The sequence below is a fragment of the Atta colombica genome, unplaced genomic scaffold (genome assembly GCF_001594045.1).
Source record: "Atta colombica isolate Treedump-2 unplaced genomic scaffold, Acol1.0 scaffold338, whole genome shotgun sequence".
Lineage (NCBI taxonomy): Eukaryota > Metazoa > Arthropoda > Insecta > Hymenoptera > Formicidae > Atta > Atta colombica.
Genome location: NW_017259446.1, coordinates 76,388 through 101,244, shown reverse-complemented (window position 1 = coordinate 101,244; position 24,857 = coordinate 76,388). Strand labels below are relative to the sequence as shown.

At 29.4% G+C, this 24,857-nt stretch overlaps 1 protein-coding gene across 2 annotated transcripts in view; it reads right to left on the bottom strand.

Moving 5' to 3' along the window:
* Window positions 1-24,857, bottom strand: part of LOC108690627 (protein kinase C, brain isozyme) — a 66,576-nt gene that overhangs the window by 21,835 nt on the left and 19,884 nt on the right. For both annotated transcript variants that reach the window (XM_018198015.1, XM_018198016.1), the window contains exons 3-4: window positions 7,094-7,125; window positions 6,920-7,002 (exon numbers count right to left, since the gene is read on the bottom strand). In XM_018198015.1, coding sequence (XP_018053504.1) covers window positions 6,920-7,002; window positions 7,094-7,125 — 115 coding nt within the window. The remainder of the gene's footprint in view (window positions 1-6,919; window positions 7,003-7,093; window positions 7,126-24,857) is intronic.

The following is a 24,857-nucleotide window of genomic DNA, read 5'->3' as shown; positions in this document are numbered from 1 at the left end:
CCAGATCGCTGGATTTCCCAGATCAGTTAAGCATAATGCGACATGTTTAAGGTCGAACAATTACCATCTGATCTAGTGAAATTTAAAACTTATAGAATAAAAAATTTCTGAAATTGGCTTACTGATTCTATTATAGGATCATTTCAAACGAGATTGAACTCAATCTAATTACTAAAAAGAGCATTAATTTTTATCTATCTTTCGAATCTATTTGGAGAACTTAGAATATATTTTAAAAAGTTTTTAATAAATGTGATGGGAAATTTTCTTCACGCATTTATTAGTTATTTTTGTTCAATATTAGTTTTTAACATTTTATTGTCAAGCTACTACTACAGATTTTGGATTGAGTTCTGGAAAGCTCAAAATGAAGAAGTTTTAAATAAGTTATATACATATATATTTACCACTAATAACATATTTTTTTAGTTTTATCTAAAAGTGTTACAAAACAGTTTCCTAATAAAACTGTTAATAATAACTATATTAGTTAATAACTATATTACTCAATATTTTAATTAAATCTTCTTATATATATTTTTTATTAGAAATTATTTTGCGTTAAATGTAAACATATTGGAAAAAACTCATTTTTTAAAAAACTTTATAATTGCAAAAAAAATTTAATCTTTTTATTCAAATTTCGTTAGCATATTACATATGAAATAATAGTGAATATATAAAAATTTAAATTTTACAATCCAATTTTTTTGTTGAAATTTTTTCAAATGGAAATTTTTTTATATTATAATTTATTTTTATATCATTCCAATTAACATAAAAAATGAAACAGAAAAATACATATAAGAGAAAGAATCTTATATTTAATCGAAACGAATCTCTCTTTCTCTCTCTCTCTCTCTCTCTCTCTCTCTCTCTCTCTCTCTCTCTCTCTCTCTCTCTCTATGCTTAATAATATTCATACGTAAATTTTCAAATACATTTTTCATAATAAATTTTTAAAGCGTTTCAAAATATTTAGCATTATTATTGGATTGATGATCAATGTGATTTATGATATTATTTCAATTTCAGTTTTCGATAGCATTTTAAATCGAATAAACTGAATCGGTGCGCAATTTATATTGTTTACAGAACTGAAAAATCTATTTAAAAATTTACATATAAACATTAACACCAAAATTCGCATCGATCGAAAAAAATATAGGATTCTTCTTCTTACTAGCCCATTTTTCACTTAATTATAATAAATGAAAATATATGTATATTTTCGAAATTTTATTTGAAAGATTACTAGTAGTTGATTTTTACGTGAAATGTCATCTTTTAAGTATAGTGCTTACGCATTTATTGTTACTGCAAAGTTAAATGTTAGTTTAAGCCGATTAAAATAAGGAATGTTCTCCAAAATTGAAAGATTAAATATTGTAACTATGTTAAAACAAACTTTAATAAAACGAAGCACCGTTCTTCAAATTGAAAAGATTAGTCTTTCGAAGTTTATCAAACTTGCTCAAGCTTTAAAAATTTTCTTATAAAAAGAAGTTTTCTAATCCAGTTTAGTCTTGTTTGAAAACAAAGTACTATTTTAGAAAGAGTTCTGTAAGCTCTTTAAAGCTTGGCGATCGAATATGTTTCTTTGACTTCCCGTTAATATTAGTTAGTTAGTTATTGTAATTATGTTAACGATCGAATGTCATGCTAGAGGCTGACAATGATTTAAATTATCAACAGTGTTTCTCGAAGCTGTAATACAAAATTACGGCGCAGCCTTAAATCCAAACAGGATCAAACAACAGCCTACAACCATAATTTTTTTTCTCATAATTTCCCGAAGCCAGCTACTATCGCTGTTTCCTGTAAATAATATTCAAGGATAGGAGAATGGAAATCGAAACAAACTCGCAGGAAGTTTCGTGGGGTTTGGCGGTTGTCGCAAATCCGGCATGCAACTAGTGCATTAAGCCTTCCGATGCTTCTAGCCACCGCGGAAACGGGTGCTTCCGCTTCGTCAGGCGAGAAGTTTCGTCGGTCGAGGCGCAAACTCGATTAGTCCGTTCCTAGGTAGTTCATTATTAGCAATCTTGCTATTAGAAATTACATAGCTGTCCAGTCGAAGCATTATCAAATGAAAGTAATGTTACCATTCTCGACAGAAACGCAGAGTGGAGGTTGAGAAATATTAAATTATCCTGATACTTATGTGTGCAATATAATCACTTATGGATAAAGAAGTATCGTATTCTTAAATAAAATTTGGGCTTCATTACATATCATCTATTCCTATTTATTTTCATTTTTAACAAAGATAATAAGCAGATCAAGAAACAAATTATAATGTCGTGAATATAATTGATAAATATTTTCTATATAATTTTGATATATTCTTCATACAATCGTAATGAAAAAATGATTTACGTTCAATAATTAAACAAAGATCTTTAACACCATAACATAAATACTTAATTAAAAAATAAAAGCTTTATATATCTGAACTTAATTTGATGTAAATTTTATACATATATCCAATCCTGCAAACTGTGTACTGAAATCGATATTCAGTCTTAATATACAATTGTGAAAAAAATTGGTTTCTGTGCGCAGTTTGCAGAATTGAATTTACAAAATGTATATAAAATTTACACAATGAATTATTTAAACTCTCTCTCTAGATAATACTTAGCTCAGACTTTTATTTTCTAATTAAAATAAATGAACATTATAAATAGTTTAATGCCAATATTGCACAAGATATTTTTATTGTATAATAATATAAATATTTTCGATATTAATAAATTTTCGAAATTGCCTCCAAGCATTATCAAAAAATTAATAACTATCTATGGTTATGTAAAAATAACTCATAAAGAATTAAAATCTCATTCTCTTAAATGAAGATTCGATGTTATAAAAGTTCGATTCAAATGTGTGCATTGCAATAAATTCACGAAGTAATATGACATATCGTGAAAGTGCACTATTATCACTCAATAAAGCTGATAATATATGTTATTATATACATATATATTGTAGGAATACTTCGCAGATTTTATTCCTACGTTAACTGCGCGACTTATACAGAAAGAATAAAGAAAAAGAAGCTATCCACGCTCGTTCACATGCGCGTGCTTTTCTCTTTTGTCGCAGCCTGTGTCCAACAATGAAAATGCATTATGCGCCTTATATGGAGAAATCCACGATCGCCGATATTCGCGCGGATCAATAGGCGTGGAAAGGATTACCTTTGAAGCGCAGAAGCATAGAAGGAAGGACAAGAAGTCAGCGCTCAGGATCAAAAGGAAATAGCGAGGACTTTCGATTAGTTTATTGGAAAAACACCCAAAGATAAGTAAAACTTTTTCTTAACGAGACAAAGGGAAAACGTTTACAACTCGAATATTAAAATCTTCTTTGACATCATCTTTAAAAGTTTCATAATTATCTAAAGTAAATGATAACATCTAGAACATCCTCTCAGGTCGACGTTCTTAATTATAGGGGAGGAACGTGATGTATTTAACTCTATGTTAACAAACAATTTAAAGTTTACTTTTTTCTAATATTAATGTTCTCGATTAAACTTTGGCGTTGTAGAGTTAAAATAACTATAGGGGTTAAGGTCAAACTTCTGAGGACTGCAACGTATCTCACATTACTCATATTTATTCGATCAAAGAAGAAAGATATAGTTTACTATCAGGGAAAGTTTTATCGGTTTCTTCAGTGATTGAATGGTGAAAAAGATATAACTCTGTTTTTACGAGGGGAAATTGATTCGAGCCGGAAACGTTTTGCCCTTCCAGACGAATACATCGAGAACAATATTACCCGATGTATTCGCTTGTATATATTTAGTTGTTTTGATAATCGTTACGCAGACTTATAAGCGTGGTTAAATGAAGCACAAAAGGTCGCGGTGACGCGCTTAGACCAATAGGCAGTAAGCACGGTGCGAGACAAATATGAGAGAAGAAGCTTTTAGCCCCCGGGTATAGTTTCTCCCATTTCTTTCTTTTTACCCTAGCCAAGGATCTTCTTATTTCATTCCTCTTATCTCTTGGTGTTCTAATCTCGTTAACTCATTGTTTCTTTAAACAACGCTAAGTAAGTTTTACTAGTTAAGAGATGAAAAGGATACTACGGCTATCCAGTGCGATAAATTTCTATTCTTACAGAAACATTGCTTTCCGTATCTCAGCAGTAAAGAAATTCGAAGATAGCTTACCGAACGGTGTCACGTATAATACCTATATCTTGAAATTTTTATCCCCTTGATACTAAAATTTGTATACCAACACAAAAGTTGTAATAAATTAATCGTTTTTTTAATTAACAAATAAAGATGCTGAAATATTTATTAATAAATACTAGCAACTTTAATTCAAACATAGTAAACAAAAATAAATAAAAAGTCACAAAGAAAGAAATGTATTTAAAATCTACAGCAAATCATCTAATTAAAAATATATTTTATTGTTAAATTCATAACCTTTTTTTTATTCCTATTCTTGTCTATATATATCAAAATATAAATATCTCAATTGTTAATTATGTACCTACTAATTATCATAATTCCGAGAATCTTCTTGTACATTTATAATTTTAACAAGTATATTATCTAACAAGGTAAGTTTTTCTTGCAATGACGCTGTGAATGTCTGCAACGTTGCAATTTTCAAAAGACTCTACTCTAGTGATTTTGTAACCTAATTAGTTCGCTTCTTCTAATGCACGTCAGATTAATAAAGGCTACCTTCTTATGGGCAGATTGACTGAACGAATTACTGACGCGCGCTACGTATACGTTATTATTATCCATTTACAAGGTGACGGCGTGCGATTTATCAGCCTTCGAAAATGACCTCGATATTGATTATATGTACTGCCACCCTTCCCCAACCCTTTAACACCTTACGAGGATGAGACAGTTTCACACGCGTTTAGCGGCTGTGCAGCCAATTAGCGCACACTCAGTTGAACGCCAAGCTTGTGAAACGCCGTCACGTACCTCATTCTCCCACGTTCACACGCGGAACTTGACTCTCTTTTGTGGTTCAAACTAATGTAATGAAAATTCCACCGTCATGTACTCGCGCGCGCATTCCTTTTTTATTTATTTTACTACTGTCATTCGAATGTAGTTCAAGAGTTATAATATATAGGTACAGAAGGAATTCGAGTATTCCGTATTCAACTTTAACTTTTTACAATAATTTTTTTTAATAAAAATTATGATTGTAAATAGAGTCAAAAAGTAAGAAAACAATGAGAGAACAAAAAGAATACATAAAGGAAAAAATTCAGTTTTATTATTCGCTATTCTTTTTATAAATTGTAACTCTTTTAAAATAACTTAAAGTAACTCTTTTGAATTATCATTTCTATTTTTTCACGACATCAATTATGTTATAATAACGTAATTACATTATAATTAATAATTACATACATGATACTTTATTATTTTATCATAATTTCATTCTAAAAAAGTTTCAAAATCTCAATCTCAAGGAGAATTAATAATTTTATCAATCACAAGTTTTTAACATCATAAATAACTTTGTTGTTAGATTGTAATATTTTATAAAGATTAAGCTATCGCTTTTAAAGCAACATTGTCATACGAATTTGATTTTCTATCATTTACAAAAGTCATATTTAATCTGCGACGTTTTACACAGAAAATATAATATATTATCTATGATCAAGATTCTTTAGTAGCTTCCCTTTATTAAAGTGACATATTAATATTTAATGTATCTTGAACGTATATCGCCTTTTTATGAAACTTTTTGAGATTCAAAGAGCTGCGATGAACTACGTGCTTACTCGAGGCACGAAACTTTAAAAGCTGTTAAACAGTTATTTGACTCTCTTGACCAGTTTTTGACCAACCCTCAAGCTACTCTCGGTGACCTATTTCTGGTACAAAGAAACTTTTGTTATACTTTTGATATTTTAACTCATCCTCAGACTATCGTTATAGTGCAATAATATAAACTTAATCAAAACAACTTTTATGTAAGAAGATAAATTAATATTAGATATAAAAATTCAAAAACTCAGGAGAATAGAAGAAACATATAACTGAAAGTTATTTGATATTATTATGATATGAAAGTTTTTTGATATTATTAAAAATAAACTTTATTTAAACTTTCGTTTCTTTCAACTCAATGCGTTCCAGACAACATGCATGTTCAAAAACGAGACATAAAATGTTTTAAAGACGTCTAAAAAACATCTGTTAAGGTCACAGCAGATTTTTTTATTATTCCGGATTATAAAAATCTTAAAAAATTCTGATATATTTATGAAACTTTTAACAAGTTTTTATCACATTAGAAGCTGGATTGTACTTTACTTACTTTTTATAAATTTAAATGTAATAATGTTTAAGAACATACGATTTTTATTTGTCCTTGCAACGAAACAAATAACTGGATTCTGACGTCCTTGTACACATAATCTTAACATTACTAAAATTTTTTAAAAGGTAATACCAAATATCCCGCAGTTTATTATTTTTTAAAATTCATAATTGAAAATTCGACTGTGCCTTAAAAGACCAAGCATTATTAGATGGTTTAATATTATACTCAAAGAAAAAATTTTTTCAAAAAATATATGAAGTTAATAAAATAAAAGAAATAAAAAATAAAAAATTTATGATAAAAATATAGTTCATAAATATATATATTTAACAAATGATTTATCGTTTTATAATTATTAGATTAGTTTTTAAATTTCATATATGATTCATCTTACATTCATCAAATTTTTAAAGATTACATTTTTATAGGAAATTTCATATGAAATCTATATTCAAAAAGTACTCATCGAAAGTTGTGAAAGAGAAACCTTGGCTAGGGACAAAAAGAAGAAAAGGCAAGACAGTCTGCGCGTTAAGAAAGATGTGAAGAGAAGAGTATTCGGCATTAAATATAACATCGGTACTTACATCTGAATCAGCTCCTTTGTCGGCCCCCGGACATGTGAAGGTCACGTATTCGTGACATCGTTTATGAACGACGAAACTACAGACTGAAACACAAGCGAAACAGTTCCTAGTTTTCCTTCTCAAGGACACCTTGGACAAATAGTAAAACCGATGAGATCTGTCTGACTTTCTTACCTTGGCACTGATATCCCTGTTTCCCGAAGCCCCTGCAACAAGAAACGGGACAAACTCGTTAATAGATATTTTGCATCAGTGAAAAAAATCAATTATGTATCATAAGCAACACACACACACACACACACACACACACACACACACACACACACACACGCACACAATTTATATTTACAAATGTAAACAAAAAATATCTGAAAGTTTTATAGATACCGCTTATAAATTGGATAAACTAAAATATGTCACGATAATTTAAAAAATTTATCTTAGAAATATATAGAAAACTAAAATATGTCACGATAATTTAAAAAATTTATCTTAGAAATATATAGAAATAACATTATCAATCAACGCATAATAACAGAGTCCATTAAAGCAAGTTATACATAAAGCATATAGTGTAGCCCAGTATATATATAGCTCTTATAATACAATCCATAGTCCCACACAGAAATGTTCAAAATACATCATAGGGAAATCATATATCTCAAATATATCTTTAGAATATCCTTATACTATACTTTGGACATATTGACTGTAAGAAAGTAACCGAACTCTATATAGTCTAGTACTCAATATAACAGTCCTACTCACTGTTTGTTAATTATACAGTAAATTTAACAGATAGCATTGAAGTTGTGCAGGCGGTTCATTTAACTCAATTGCAGTTTGTTGCTCAGTTTGTTTATTCTGTTATTATTCGGCAAAGCAAAATGTAGAACGGCGTAGTCGTGATGTAATATTTCGTGGGTGAGTAATTGCTTTCTAACTAGCAAGAGATGATTATTAATTTCTGTAGTTCATTATATTGTAGCTCTGCATTTATATTTTATAATGTTATATTTAGTTTATATTTTCTTCTCATAATTTTTGTTTATAACCAAAAAAAAGGAAACATTTTATAAGGTAGAGCCAATTATATGACTAATCTAGAGGTATACTGACAATACATCATTGTAACATTTTTTTTTTAATGTTTGTTGTTCAAGTTATTCCAGACCATGAATTCAAATTCTTCTACAAAACAACGTGAAAATTATGAATAGATAAACAAAAAATAGATAAGCCAATTATTTGAAAAAGTAGTTCTTATGTACTCTAATAAATATCAATAAACATGTCAATAAACAATTAATATGTTAGTAAACGTATAATCTCATAAAAATATTGAAATACTTTATTTTTCATTTTTCTAATATTATTTTAACAAAAAAAAGGGAAGTACTTAATAGATACTTAAGTTAAAATGGATACATACGACTTAAATGCTACATTTTCTTAAAAATGATATCCACGTAAATATTTGAATACGCTCATGTTTTCAATGTTTAGAAATATTTTCTTTTTTGAATCTATCAGTTTTCAATTTTGGACTCGGCAAAAATCGTAAAATTTATCTTAATTCAAACATATAATATACCATATGTACTTATAAATCAAAGTAACACATCAATTAAATGTAATAAAGCAAATAAGTATATTTATAGTTTTCAGATCTGTACTAATAAAAACTAAAATAGATATTACATTTAGTATTATGAGACAAAATTTGACATATTACAGCTGTAGAGACAATATAATTTTCCTCTCACGAATTCTCGGTGGAACAGTAATTGCACGAACAATTTATGTCCCGAGGAAGAGTTCGCGTGATCGTCGTCAACTTTGCCAAAATAATTTTAATGTCACCCAAGTGCCACGAATTAAATGCGATTTCTAATACGTAACACGATACTTATATATAGCATCGTGCACAATAACAAGATTATGAGTGGTTTGACCAATTAGTCACGGATTATATTTGCATTTCGTGACAATTCTGTAATTTCCATTTTTCAATAGGTAGAATAAAACTGACGCAGATATTATTTCCATAAATTACAAAGATGTAAATTTAAATATATCATTAGTAACACAGTAAAAAGAACATTATAATTATTATTAATTGTACAAATTTTATCCTAAAATGTAAATTTAGTCAATTTTGAGAGAAAAGAGTTAGTTATAAAAAAAAAAGAAAAAAACAAGAGAAACTTAACAATATTAAAAAATAAAATTTTATACGGAAAAATTATTTTTCCATACATATGATAAATCTAAATAAATTTGAAAAAGATCTAGTTGTATAATATATTATAATATATTAATATACTTTGTATATACTGAAAAAAGAAGTGTTTAATTTTAAGATATTAAAATGTTTATTCTTGCCTCCATTTTTTCCAAACACTTAAAGATATTTTAGTTTTAAGCTTTTTCAATAGACTAAAATACTACGTGTTTGAATTGTTTATTGAAGTGTCTATTGAAAAAGTTTAAAACTAAAACATCTTTAAGTATTTAAACATGGAGACAAGAATAAAACATTACTTTTTATAGTGTATTTTATATAGTTCTTTTTAATTTCTACTTTTTCTCAGTTGAACTCTTCGATTATTTTAATATCTTAATCGATTGCAGAGCTTTTGCGATATTAATAGTCACATTACGTGGTAGTGTAAGTAATCCATTTCTGTCGCTACCATCGGGCTCATTAATTAGCGCAAGTATCCTTTCGCGTAAATACGGTTATTAAAAGTTTAAGCTCTTCTAAAATTTAATAGCTTATTCACCATGCGTCGAAGTGTCTGGAACGAACAATAAAGCAGAGATAAATGTTAGGGAAAGGTTTCACGAAGAGTCTCTCTCTCTCTCTCTCTCTCTCTCTCTCTCTCTCTCTCTCTCTCTCTCCCTCTCTCTCTCTCTCCCTCCCTCCCTCTTTCTCTCTCTCTCTCTCTCTCTCTCCCTCCCCTCCCTCTCCTCCTCTCTCTCTCTCTCTTTCTCTCCGTCTTATATGATAGATTCCCTAATCTACGTTAATGCAAGACGAAGCCTCTATAGATGATAACAGCCATCGATTAATACTCATGGCAAAACTTTGGCTTCTCAAAATGATGATTTCATTGTTCTAAAGCATACGCGCGCGCGCGCACTCTCTCTCACTCTCTCTTCCTCTCTGTCTGTATTCTTCAAGATAGACTATTTTAAGTTTCATGATTTCTCGATGCTAAAGAAACACATTTCTTTCATGAGAATCATCATGATTCCTGTAAAAAGAGTTCTTAATCCCAATCATGCGGAAAACGGAATTTAATAGTACTTTACGTTCCTCTCGATTTCTCCTGATTATTCAATATTGGTTCGGAATTCCATTTTTTCCTTAATCTCATGATTTCAATATATTTATTTTTAACCTATCAGGGCATAGTAGAACAAATCATTTTGGAATTGAATGTAAATAATAATTGGAAAAAATTGGCAAGTAAAAAGAGTTTATTATATTTTTTGGAATCATTTTTATGTTTAAAAAGACTTCGACATTTTTGTGCTAAAGCTAGTAATGTAGAAAACTAGTAATTGTAGAAAATTTTGAAGCTTTTTTTAAATTTTGATAAAATTACTTATAATACATCAAAAAAAATATTACAATTTCGATATTGTAATAATATTTGCGCAAAAATATTATCATTTGGCTGGATTTAAATAAATCATCAAGAATTTTGTTCTACTAAATATTTATTACAATAGTATTTCACTATAATCATTGTATTTTGGACAACCATTATAAACTTGTAAGTAGGTAATGTATAGGTTTATTTCGGATTGCGCAATAACAACTTCGTACAATCTGTACCGTACACATTTTCTGCAACAGCAACGCACGATCCTATATACACACTATACAATGCGTATAAATATTTACAGAGTCAAGTAGATGCGCTAGTCACCTGGTCTTTCCAATTTCTCGCTTGAAGCTCTATGTATGGACGGATTATATTGTTATATTTCGACGTCGAATATTACAGTATATTAAGGTATGACTTAATAACGTTATTAATTAAATTCTCATCATCAACTAAATTAATAAATATTTTAATATCAAATGCAATTTGTATGTAAAGTATTTCAAAAGAATCAGAAGAATATTTTGAATATATAAATTCCCTGATAAATTATAAGTTAGTTTATATCTACAGATGTCATATATAGAGAATTACTCTTATTAATTAAATGCCTTGATAAAGAAATAATAGAATAACCTTTACACGTATGTACGTCATCAGAGTTCATTGATGTTCTTCTCGTCGTCATTACGTACATTGTAATTGAAACTACGATGTAATAAAATCATGTCGCTAATCAGAGTTAGTTAATCCGCAAGCCATCTGTGAAGTGCGCATGAAAATCATTCAAACAACCGAATATGTTTCGTGACGCAAAATTTATATTAAACCCACACTCGTACATTCATAAATTGTAAGTTATCACGCATTCGTTATTTACTCGATTCTATGCCTGTATGCATGAACGTCTCGTGCACAAATGGATACAATTAACAATTAGGAGAATATAGCCTATTTGTCCATTTAACTAGAAGCCTTTAATTACGTAGATAAAATGTTATTTGAAAATGTTTGATCAAACGATGATTGAACACGATAAAAGTGATAAATCAAATCGGTTAGAACGTTACCAATGTTAATAAAACAATTCTTTTTCAAGCAACTGCGTTTTTCATGTATATTTGTTGTTGTCGAATATCTATAATCTTCGTTGTCATGCATATAATTTCTTTTTGAAATTAAATTAATTAAATTTTTATGGAGATTTTTTTGTAGCGTGTGAAGCATAAAGGAAACGTCGTTACTGTTTTCATGTTGTGATTATGAAGACGTATTTTACGTAGCATATATCCACATCTTGTCTCATTAATCTCGATCATAAATCCCCTGTCGCTTTGCAAAATACGCATTGTCTAACTTGTTATCCTTATCTAATGTATACATTAAACACAAGCGACATATTTACAATTCGATGCTTCATCTTATAAGCGTTTAATCTTGGGTAATGTTATATCGCTACGGCCCAGTTTCGCAACTCACTAATTCTTAATGGGTTAACCAAGGTTCAATGTTTCTCATTTCATGTTTCTCATTTCTTTCTAATTCTAGAATTGGAAAGAGATAACTTGAATAACTTGAACCTCGGTTAAGAATTAACTGTGAATCATGAAACTGGACCTATTCGACTATGCAATAATATAAAAAATGTAGTACACAATGCAACCGCGAAAAAAAAAGTAGTGTTCATTTCCAGCGGTGAATAAAAGTGCATTTCAACGCCGATCGCTGTTTATGAACTCTAACGGGCGAGGACTCTATGCTGGATTGCCGATTAAATCAGCTTCAACGAGCAAATCAATATTTCAAGGTTTTCCTGAGCATTCGCGCCGATCACTGAAAATACATTTCGACGGCTAGTCATTGTTAACCTTTCAATTAAATCATATCTTGGATCGAATTAAATTGTATAAAATGTAGCCAATTCAAAAGAAAAAAAAAGAATACTTCGTATTAATAATCGTACGCGAGATCTCTTCATGTATTTTTTACATTGACACCTATGAACGAAAATACATATGATTTTTTAAACGCGGATCTCGAAATTATATTTGTATTGTACCCAGTGATTTTTTTTTTACATTCAATTGATGCGTGCAAGTGACATCCCTTCTCACATTTTTGGAAAATTGTTTATATAATACATTCTCCGAAAATTAATACTTTAACATAAAAGATTAATACTTTAACATAAAAGAATGTTATTACAAAGGAAAAAATATTATTCTAAAAATATTATTCTCCAAATAATCATCAATTAATTTTATTCTCTTATTGCAAGTGCAATTAATTACATGTAATACTCAAACTTACAGATATTAAATTTAACAATTTTTGCTCGAAGATCTTAATATAAAAAAAGATATTTTAAAGTTCTTTAATTCCTCACATTATATTTCACAGATATTAAATTTAACAATTTTTGCTTGAAGATCTTAATATAAAAAAAGATATTTTAAAGTTCTTTAATTCCTCACATTATATTTCAAGGAAATAGTCATTTCTTTCTCTGTTTAGTCAAAATAATATTTTACTGAAATGTAAAATAAAAAAATGCATAAATTTTCTTTCTTTTCATCATTTGAAGCATCAGATCGTTTTATTATATCGATAGCAATCATGTTAGCAAGTTACGATGAGCGCGTATATATCAAAAATAAAAGAGACTTCACAACGGGCGACATCGATGACGCACGTTGTACAACGAGAACGCAACAAAAAGGCATCACGGCATCAAGGGTTAAGGGCAGAACATATATGGCAAAAGGAAGCCATAAGATAAAGGATTATGGAATCTTTCTGCCGGGATTGTTCGCGATTAAATGAAAGTATTAATGTACAATGGCGAAATGAGGAAAATAGAGTTTGCAACAAACATATAACAAATTTGTAATTAGCATATATTATTAGCATATACTACGGACTTTTAATTGAAATGCAATATGGCATGCGGAAATGACTTTGTCGCACGCACGCAGAATCATATTTGTATTGAAAAAAAAAAGAGGAAATAAACACAGTTGAATGAAAAGGTCATGATCTTTCCTTGAATTTCTCTGGATAATAAAAAATCAGAGAAATTAAATTAAATTTCAGTCAACTTTGAATATTCACAGTAATAACTGCATACACCACCAAATATTTGTTTTATCCATTATCTAAATGTTTATATTCACAAAGCACTAAAAATCAAGAAATACAATTGTAATTATTAACATAATAATAAACAGAAAATTTTAGATTCTCTAACAACATTTTTATAATCACAAATAGGGGGTCACAGGAATCATTTCTGTATATTTACTATATTGAAATGTAAACTCATTTGGACCAAATTATGAAAAATGCATATCTAAAAAATCTTTGCAAATTTTCGTGAACATTTTCATAATTTTATGCTTATTATAACACTGAAAATGACTATATATTGAAACATTTGTTTGTCATTCTTATTATGATATTGTTTAATATTAATACATTTACTAGCAAAAAAGCTCCAGCTCGGCTCAAATAATTCATATTTATTTATTTATTGTCTAAGTAAACATACGAGTTGTTGATAATTACACGTGACAGCTTTTCCCCGTTCAAAGAAAAAGCTATGACTCGCGGGAAATGAATGTAGAGTAGTCGAATCGCCAGGAGGAAATCAATCGAGAAATCACAGGAAATGGACAACGAATCGGTCGAATTATCTGGAAAAAATTCACTCTAGGTCATGCAATAACGTACAAGAAGCATTTTCGGTTACTGTCATTTCAGTACACTGAGAGAAAAATGTTTGACATTATTATAGCAGTAATCATAATTATAGTAATATGTAATATGTAATTATACATATTACAAATACAAAACATATTTCTCTCAGTGTAGAAATGAAGTATTATCTTCGGTGTGCTGATTTTGTAGTACAGCCATTTCAATAAAATTAACTGATTTTTATAACTTCTCTATTTTTTTTCATTTCTAGTTATAGACATGTAGGTTTACTTTTAAGTTAATCTTAGCTCGTTTTTAAAAAAGTAATGTCTATTCACTCGAACAGGTAACGAAACACAATTTATATATAGAAAATATATTTTTCTTTTTTTATAGCATTCGAAGTTAAATTATGAAAAATTTTACGATTGTTATTTTTTTGCATTAAAGAAAGCTAATTTTAAATATGTTATATATGTTCTTTTATTTCAAAAAGCTATTTTACGAAATAGTCTGAAATTAGACGGATTTCACAAATTTCAAATCTATCATTTGGATCTACAGTTGAATTGGATATTATAAATCGTTTAGGAAAATGATTCAATAAAATGCAAAATATATTATAGACGAAATCTATCGTGAATCGCAATTGGGTGCACTTGTGATGCAACAATAGCCACGATAAATGCAGAATTTCTATAAAATTCACTGCACGCACGATTTATTTCGGCCCACATTCCACATCGCAAACGCGATTATTCATGGACATTTATTAATGACATCGTTAATGACACGTAGTGTGATGAGGATTTAATATAAAAAGAACCATTTACGTCGACTGACGGTTTGTTGACAACGAATTGCCAACGACTTTCTACGAAGTGACGCCGGACAGAATACTTATCACTAGAATAAATAAATCTTACATCAACACTAGGCCACTAACAGTTAAATGGCCTCGTAATCTATCTTATAAAGAGATCTTTTTTTCAACACATCTATTAATCTACGCTAATTCTACGTCAAAATTAATAGCCGTGACTATATTTCTATCTCATCTTATTCTTTTACATTCGTAATGTATTATGACACAAAAATGAAAATATCGATTTCTTGTCATTAAAAATTTAAATAGTTGTCATTAATCTTCTCGTTAATCAATAATGATATTATTGAATTTTCTTTATATATACATAATATAACTTATAAAAACGTTTTGAAACGATTAAAAATTATATTTTTCTCTTTCATAAAGAAGCAAATCTAATAGTATGACAAAAATGACAAAACTTTATTTTCTTCAACTAATCTATTTCTATTACACTTTTATTCTATTTTTTTAAAAATACAATCCACTCAGCGCTACGAATATTTCGAAGCAATTGATCAATCAAACACTTTGAAACTTTTAAAGCATCTAATGAATCGCGATTTAAATTATATATATTTTAAATATATTTTAAATATATTATTTTTTTACTTATTAAATAGAAGATAGATCACTAGATGTTATTATAGATTATATGATAAGACTACACGAAGAGAATTTTCTTTTAAAATTTACCCTGAAAATATGACAATTGTGATGCAATACAAAGATTTTTATCAAGCACTTCAATAAAATTAATCAAACTTATTTTATACTTTATTGTAGTTTTATTAATGAACGAGAAAGATTTATGTTAAAATTCTTCGAAATACAATGTTGCCCCACAATTATTATTTTTTAAGGTAAATTCTAAGAACAAGTTCTCTTCGTGTGTATAAAAACTGTCTATAAAAATGTCTATAAAAACTAAAATATTTCATAATATTATTCTTTTTATCATTATGACAATGATGTATAATAATTATATGAAATAAATGTACAGTAATAAATAATCTGAGCGCCGTTCTTTCATATTCTCATCTCAAATGTACGTGGTAAGTTAAAACGTCCAGTAGACAATACAGCAGGCAGAGTTTGGCCGTTTGCCAGATACTCTCAGCAATTATCCGGATACCCATTTCTCGCCGTTAGATACACGATGAAATAGAGGATAAAGAGAGAAAACAGAAATGTAACAATTCTACGGTTATAGAAAAAAATTTCACTTATATTCTATTAATATAAAGGAAATGAACCAACGATTGTGAATCAATTCTTTCAATAAAAGTATCATTATAAACATAAGTTACAAATCTTAAATTCAGAAAATCACTATTATTTGATTGAAAAGAATAAATATATAAAAAGAATTACAGGAAAACAAATTTTTGGACATCAAAATATTTTCTCTTTTTTCCTATAGAATTTTTATAATTTTTATTAAAAAACACAAAGTTATAAATTTAGATGAAAATAAGATAAAAAGATTTCGAGATATTTATAATAATATTTATTTTTAATATGTAGAAAATATTTAATTTTAATTCATTAATTTGACAGTATGTGATCAAATTAGCCATCTTTTTTATTATAATTAAAATTCTCTCTCTCTCTCTCTCTCTCTCTCTCTCTCTCTCTCAATATAAATTCTAAAAATATTTATTCTTATTATTAATTTAGTGCAAAAAACAATCATTCTAAAATAAAAGAGCACATAAGGCACAATTTACAAATTTATTTTAAATTTGTTTTTGAAGTCCGTGTATTAATTAGACTTTAGAAACACTATAAATGCATCTCTTTCATATTTAAGAACAATCCTTAAAAAGATAAGTTAAAGCAAGAGAGAAAAGTAGAGAAGCTGTATCCCAGTTAATGGAACTTTATGCCGAGTTTCGCTTTTCGTTGATACCATGGATCTTGATGAAGAGATAGCGAAGTGCGATTAATGAAGATAATAAGAAAGTAATTGTCGTCGCACGATAATAGATATAACAATTCTGGAAAGTAGGCGTTTTTTCCTGTTATCTGTTCCGCATATCGCATAGCAATAATTTCTATTAAAATTATTGTTTATTTATGTTTTTATTTAATGTTATAGTTTTAAAAGAACTTTACATAAAAAGAGAAGAAAAAGGAGGATAGAAGAGAAGAAAAAAAGAGTGATTATCAGTAACGCTCAAGTTATATTTAGCTATTACATAGAGTGTTGCAGACACAAAGTGACCCAGTTGCATATTAAAAGTATCAGATATACTTTGAAAAAAATCTTTCACAGAAAATTGTGTCTCCCGTGTATGTGAAAATTAATTTGACTATCAAGTAGTGTTTGTGTATGTAATAATATGTATATAGTTACATTAGATTTATGTTAGACCTAAATATACATTAGATAATTCATTGCGGTTGCACTCGATTTATTACATTAAAACACACTGTAACAAATATATTTCACCGACTTATACGTCTTATCGCGTATTTATCGTTCGCATTGTGTGGTGCCGCAACGTAGTCGTATTGTAGAAAATAATACAGAGTAAACTCGGAACACCGATACCGCGGGCCGCCGGTAAGAGCCACGGTAGCAGCGAGGTGAAGCGGGAAATAAGCGTTGGCCTTCGTTGGATGATATAAATATCGCGATTCAACCAACTCGCGCGCTGTCTTCCGAGTCACGAAAACAATGAATGGTTGAGTGAAATTTCTGACAGAAGGGGACTCAACAGGCAGTTCGCTGGCCTTCCGCCAACACGTGGATGCTCATATCGATCATGATCAATGCCTGTCATTTCATAGTAAAAAAATTCATCGCCGCGATACATCAAACAATTTGGATAGAACAAGTGAGATTTGTTCTATCGAATAAAAAAATAAAAATAAATTTATGAAGAAATTTTACTGCAAAATTTCACAGCGCTAAAACATCGTATTTTGAACGAGATTCGTAAGGATTTCAAAATAGAAAGCGGCTTGATCGTATAGAAAAATACGGAAACTTTTTTTGATCAAAGATATATTGTATCCAAATTATAGAATAGATTTTTCATCAATCTTCGACATTTTGCTGAATTTCGATTATTTTTTATAAATTTCTTTTTACATTGAAATTGGAATTGTTAAAATAAAAATCATAAAATAAATTTCTTAGTTCCATAATAACTTCTTAATTTTTAATAATGTACATTGTATAATGTATTTTTAATGTAATTTTTAATAATGTACATTAATGTACATTATATTGTATATTTCAAGCATAATTTTTACATCAAAACTATCTTACGGCGACGTTTTAGTTTTCACTGAAAGGAGAAGATAAATATGTGTCAAGTCTGAAATTTTAAATGAGAATTTAATTAAGTAGGGTAGTTGTGAGATAGAGTGAAAAATCACTGGCTTATTTTCTATATTCCCGCATATAAAGTACAAGACGAGATACTTCATGTTAAAACAAACAACTTTTTCCTTTAGCAAATTGCGTCTGATAAGTAGTTTTTGTAGGAGAGCTGTTTAAAGTTAACGAAAGAGCGCTCTTGTCTATGTGGCGCTCAAAGTTATTTTCAATGTAGAACAAAGAATTAGCTTTCTAAAATCTAAATATTTTAATATTACAATTTTAGAAAGCTGATTCCTTGTTTTATAGTGAAAATAAAATAACACACGGGAATTTTCAAAGATATTTATTTACTTTTTAATATTATTAATGATCAGTTTAAATTGTATTTTATGAAACGGAAACATATAATCTTAGGAACGGTTTTACCAATATTTTTACAAGTTTTTTACTTATTTTTAAAATAATTATTACAAAGTCGGAAAGATAACTTTAAAAAATTATTTATTACAAAAAATATACTTTGTACTGAAATAATTTTTATCTTTTGCACAATTTTTTTAATTCTCCTAATATATTTCTAGATAATTGTTTTAAAAATGTGTAATAAGTTTCAAGATATCACAACTGAAATTTTATATAAATATGTAATTATAAAATTTTAAAAGTTAATTTTGAACAAATCCTTTGTATTTTTTATTTTATTTTAGGATAATCCATTTATACATTGAGAAAAATTTATGATTGAAAATGAAACGATTATATTAATCAGAATTCTGGTTATCTCAACTAGAATATAATAGATTCAATCAGAAAATTCTGATTTTGATCAGAATTTTATAATGCAACCTCTTTTTCCAGTGCAGGTTTTTCACTGTCAGAGGGCTTATTATCGAATCACCTTGACCCGATTATTATTCATACTGATGTATTCAAATACGATTATCAAATTATATTCACGTAGACGGGATTTGGTTTCTTTGTTTCAAAAATAGACATCGCAATACGCGTTCGTGGGCGGCCCGTCGTGCAACGTACGATATATATATATATATATATATTAATACAAAGAGGCGGAAACCTCAATAGAGAGGCTGGAAACCTTCTCGAATGCGGGGAGGCAGAAGCCTCGAATGTAGGTACATCGCATCATTCCGCTTCCGTAATACAGCACAGGAGGAAATCCGGTAGCAACCAGCCGACGGCATATACGTAAGCCAAGAGAAGTGGGAGTCATACGACAGGATTCTCACAAATTTCTGAGGTATGGCCGGGATTACGGGAATCCGTGTCCTGATATTCAGTAATCCTGAATACGAGCGAATGAACGGTGATAAGGAGAAAAGGGAAGAAGGAGGGGGGGAGAGAGAGAGAGAGAGAGAGAGAAATAATTCCTAGAGATGCAATACAATGCATTCTGTATGTCCCCCGATATTATAAAAAATGAGTATCCCAGTGCCGTTTTTCTTCTTCGTTTGAAAGAACGCAGCGTTTCTCATGAATAAAACGGCACGCGAATAAATTTTGCACGTTGTTACCACAGTCGCTCGCAAATGAAACGCGAGTGAAACGACGAGACGGCAGTTCGTCGTTACACTTAGTTTGTGCATAAGCATAAAAGCGCGCCTCCACTTCTTCATTGCGACGTGTATCAAACGCAACGAATGTTTCATCGTTTATCGTTTACCATTGCGCTGTCGGAATCGTTGAGAAAGAAGAGACACGAGAAACGATCTATCTCGAGAAATACGTCGTTCTGTTTAAAGTACTGTTATCCAACTTCCTGAGTCCTTGCCTGAGTCGCTATAAATTGGGTAAATTCGGATGTGATTAATCTCAAACTTCGCAAAAAGGGATATAAAGAACATCCGGTGAAATTCACAAATGTACGCGACAGAAATTTATTTTCCTTTCTTCTAATTTCTTGTACAATACACAGTTTATGAGAATTACGATAATAAAAATTACGAAGGAAATATAAAAATGTAATAATTTGTTTTTGTAAATTCAAAATATATTTCAGAAAATGGTAAATCTATTGACCAATGTATCTAATTGATCTATATGTATTGATCTATATGCATTTAACTACAAGATTCGTGTTTATTTTCTTTGGCTTCTAATCTTTAATCCTTAAGAGATTAAAATTTGATTAGGTAAATTTAATTTTCATTTGTTTCGCTCTTAATTGAATTATAATTCGCTCCGATTCGTAATCTTCAATCTCCAATGTATAGTATATGACACAGATTTAAGGCTTATTGTAAACATGGAGTACACATAAGTATAAATAAAAACAATGCATTCATTCGGCACTTTTGATGGGTGATCTTAAGGACCATCCATTAGTCACATTGTACCCGCTGTGCGCGGGTGATCGCGTACAAGAGCGAAGTTAGCGAAGTTGCTCATTGTTTAGTTTTCTAAATCCAATTATTTCGATTTCTAAATCCAAACCCTAGACCGTAATATAAATGATGATTTTATTTGGATAAAAACTGATTGGCAAATACTGTAATCGCCATGTTGCTAGCTGTGCGCTTCGCGTATGTGCAAGAACATTGAGTAACCTCAAAATTGGAAAAGTAAACCTACTGTTATTGCATATTGTGCTGGAATGAATTGCGAATCGTTTGACCAGTCAATCCGATTAGAGTAGTTGAACATCCAGATTGTGAACCATAGAATAAGTGATATCTATGTTTGCGATACGCAATCCAGATCTAATGATATCTGATCTACATTCGCAATGCAAAGTGTTGACATTGTACATTTACCACAAATTTGATTTATTTCTTGGATGTGTTTCCATTTCACGCATGATGCATGACATATCATTCTATTCTTCTTCCATATTTGGTGAACAACAAATATAAAAATGATATTATCATGCGTATTATCCGTGAAATGGATCCTTATGTTTAGTTCGAAATATGGTGGATTACACTATGTATGTATGATATCTGACATATGATGTCCGATATCCAATAGGAGAATTTGTTTCCAGAATATAAAAATGTCACTAGCTAGAATCAAATTCTTTTATTGGATATCGTAAATTAGATATTGTATAGTATAAATCCACAGCACGAGTTTGATTCATGTTTATCATGTTTATAACTCATAATTTAATTTGTTAATAATATTTCTTTATGATTTAGTAACAGCTAATATTTTAAGTTAAATAAAAAAAAGCTTCTATATAGTTTTTCACTTATGAGAAATATGGACTCCCCCGCATCCATTTGGTGGCGCGTATTGCTCCCAGATGAATAACTTTAATGAAGAAGTTAACAAGTTAACTTCAATTTGTATTGTTTAATCTAAATTCTTCACTAAAGTTATTCATCCGGGAACAATACGCGCCACCAAATGGACACGGCGGAATCCATACTTCTCATAAATGAAAAACTATATAGCCTTATTCTCTAAAAATATTATAATATAACGTATTATAATATTTTCGTATATTTTTATACGCAATATTTTTCGAGAATACAGCCCCAGGATAGAAGGCACAGATATTATAAGATTCTTCATCTATATTCTAACAAAATGATTTCTTAAAAGTTGATCCAAGAGCTCCAAGATGAAAGTAAATGAAATGCATTGTGAGAGTATTTCGTTTAATTCTGTGTAAAAATTAATTCAGGTACCTGTTTGTGTATGTAATACTGAATAATATACTGAATATAATACTGAATAAATATTGAATCAATGTTCTTTTCTCTATAAAATATGTAATTGTAATTCCACGGACACTAAACATTTCTGCAATGTCTTTTCAACATTCAATTTACATTTTGCACTGTTGCAATTCAATGTTTCTGAGATGTATAATCAATATGTATAGATATACGTATAGATATACGTCCAATATATACATTTTTAATACATTATTTTTAAAACATTATTATGCTAGGATTACACACACAAATTTCTCAGAACACCTATATATTTGCATAATGACAGATTGTATTTAGTCAGTAACGATTAAATTGTTAAAGATTTATCTAACAAGGTTAATCCTAAATCATGTGGGAAATTTCTTCCTGTGGAATATAATTTAGGTCACAGAAGAACAATTTTGTTCGGCTCGATCCTGCGTAATTCTCTTTCCGATAGAATAACATTCTCGGCGTGACGTTGGGAGAAGAGTTATCCTTTCAATCGCGATAGCTTTGCGCACACTTGCAGACCGAAAGAAGGAACTCGTACAAGAAACTTCGATTTTTCGCGATTAACCTTTTACGCGGTGCTGGTTGCTCGACGGATGCGCTTTTCAGCATCCGCCATTCACTTTTTATTCGTCTCCACAAGGAAGGAAGCAGTTGTCGATTCGATGAAATCTATGTAGCTCGAATAAAAAAAAAATAGAATTGCATTTAGAGTCGACAAAGAAAGAAAAGAAATCGTTGTTATTACTTTTGATATAAAAATGTCTAAAGAAATAAGCTTAAAAATCAAGCAAGTTTACAAAAAACTATTTAACAATTATTGTGAAATACTACTTGAAGAAATAATTGCCACTTTTATTATTTTTATTTGAAAACTCACTGATTCACATGAAATTGAGGAGATCTTAAATGTCAATGATAGATTACAAAGAATAAGTATACTGTAGATTCGATCCTGAATTTAACGATGTACGTTCAATTATATTTCTTATCTCCACATTTAAGATTTGCAATTCTTTAAGATTATTAGATTTTGGTAAATAACAATAAAAAATTTTATAAAAGAATGTTTGTGTCTTATGTAAAATCTAATTACGTATTTAATAAATATTTATGATTCTATAAAAAGAAAGTCAAGCCTATATTATAAATATATTCCCCAATTCAGATTATTTAATTAATTGTAAGATACAAATTTTTCTATCATACACGCACAGCTATGTGGGAATACAAATAAAAAGTTTCATTTCTTTAATTTACAAAATTTCCTCATTTCCTCCTAACTTTATTAATACTAATCAAATAGTCATCAAATGAAAGAATTTAATTATCATTTAATTTTTAAGAGATTCGAGTTTCTTTGAAATTACAAGATTAAAGTTAACTGTGCGTGAAAGGTGACCGATAAGAATCTACCATCGTTCACCAAAGAAACTTCGTTTCACGCAACATTTACGTCGGCAATAAACCTCGTCTGCCGGCCAAAGATTGATTGAAAGGACTGAAGAGCGATCTTTTTACGAAGTTACGCCGAAGCGATGATAGATAGATATAAAGTCGTTTCAACCATTTGCGAATACATTTCCGCAGTCGATGAGATGTCATAACCATTTTCTATGCCAATTGATACATCGATCTCGGTATGCACCTCGTATGTTTGATTATCGAATAATCGATAACACATGGCTCGATCAGAAAATTTCTGATTTGTTGGAAAGAAACTCATTGACGATATTATATTAACTCTACTAAACTAATGATTCAATTTTTCTCCTGTCGCGCTATCCTTGACGATAATCAATGACGATCTAAGAATATGAAGAATCGTCAGTGGAGAAAGGATTTCAAAACTTGATCGGTGCTTTCATTTTCCATTAATATTTTAGTTAGACACAAGGTCTCCGTTGCCAATAACAGTCAATGAAAAAATTCCAATGCTTTAGACATGATAAATGTGAAATATTACTAGCTGCGACAATTCTTGAGAGTTTCGTCGAAAACTGTAGATGGAAAATAGAGAAAAATGGTGTGTCTCAAAAAGAACAAAATTATATGAAAGAAAGAGAAATTCTTTAATTACGAACGTTATATATCTAACAATCTAAATAGCGCTAAAAAAAAGTATACTTTCAAGTAAATAATAAGTTAATCAGTATTTATAATCAATTGTTATTTGATGAATAATTATAATTTTCTGGTTAGTCGTCAATTTATATTTAAATATAAAAATTCGTAATTCATAAATAATCTTTAATTTATAAAATTTCAATTCATAAAGATTTTTTTTACAAATAAAATAATTTAAATAAACATTTTTGTATCTTAACTCTTGAATTCTTCTTAACATTCTTAACTCTTGAAAAACATCTTATCTTTCAGAGGACTATGAATCATTTTTTTATTTGTACTCTATTAGATAATAATTATAAAACTACTACGCATACTGTATTATATACTGTACTAAGTACAGTATGTAAAACAATAATAAAATGTAGCAAGTTTAATTTTTATATCCTTAAGATATATATCCCTGAATATATCCAAGTAATTCTCAAAAATTAATGAATATCCATCGGATCTCGAGTGATCCAGTCACTGCCAGCCAAGAATTAATAGAACAAATTGAATAATCGGTTGTTACTAACGTAGGGGGCGGAGAGAAGGCTGACTGACAGCCTACTCAGCCCCCACAAAAAAATTTTTTTAGCTAAACAAAATAAGCGCAAAAATTTTTCTTGCGGATTTTGAA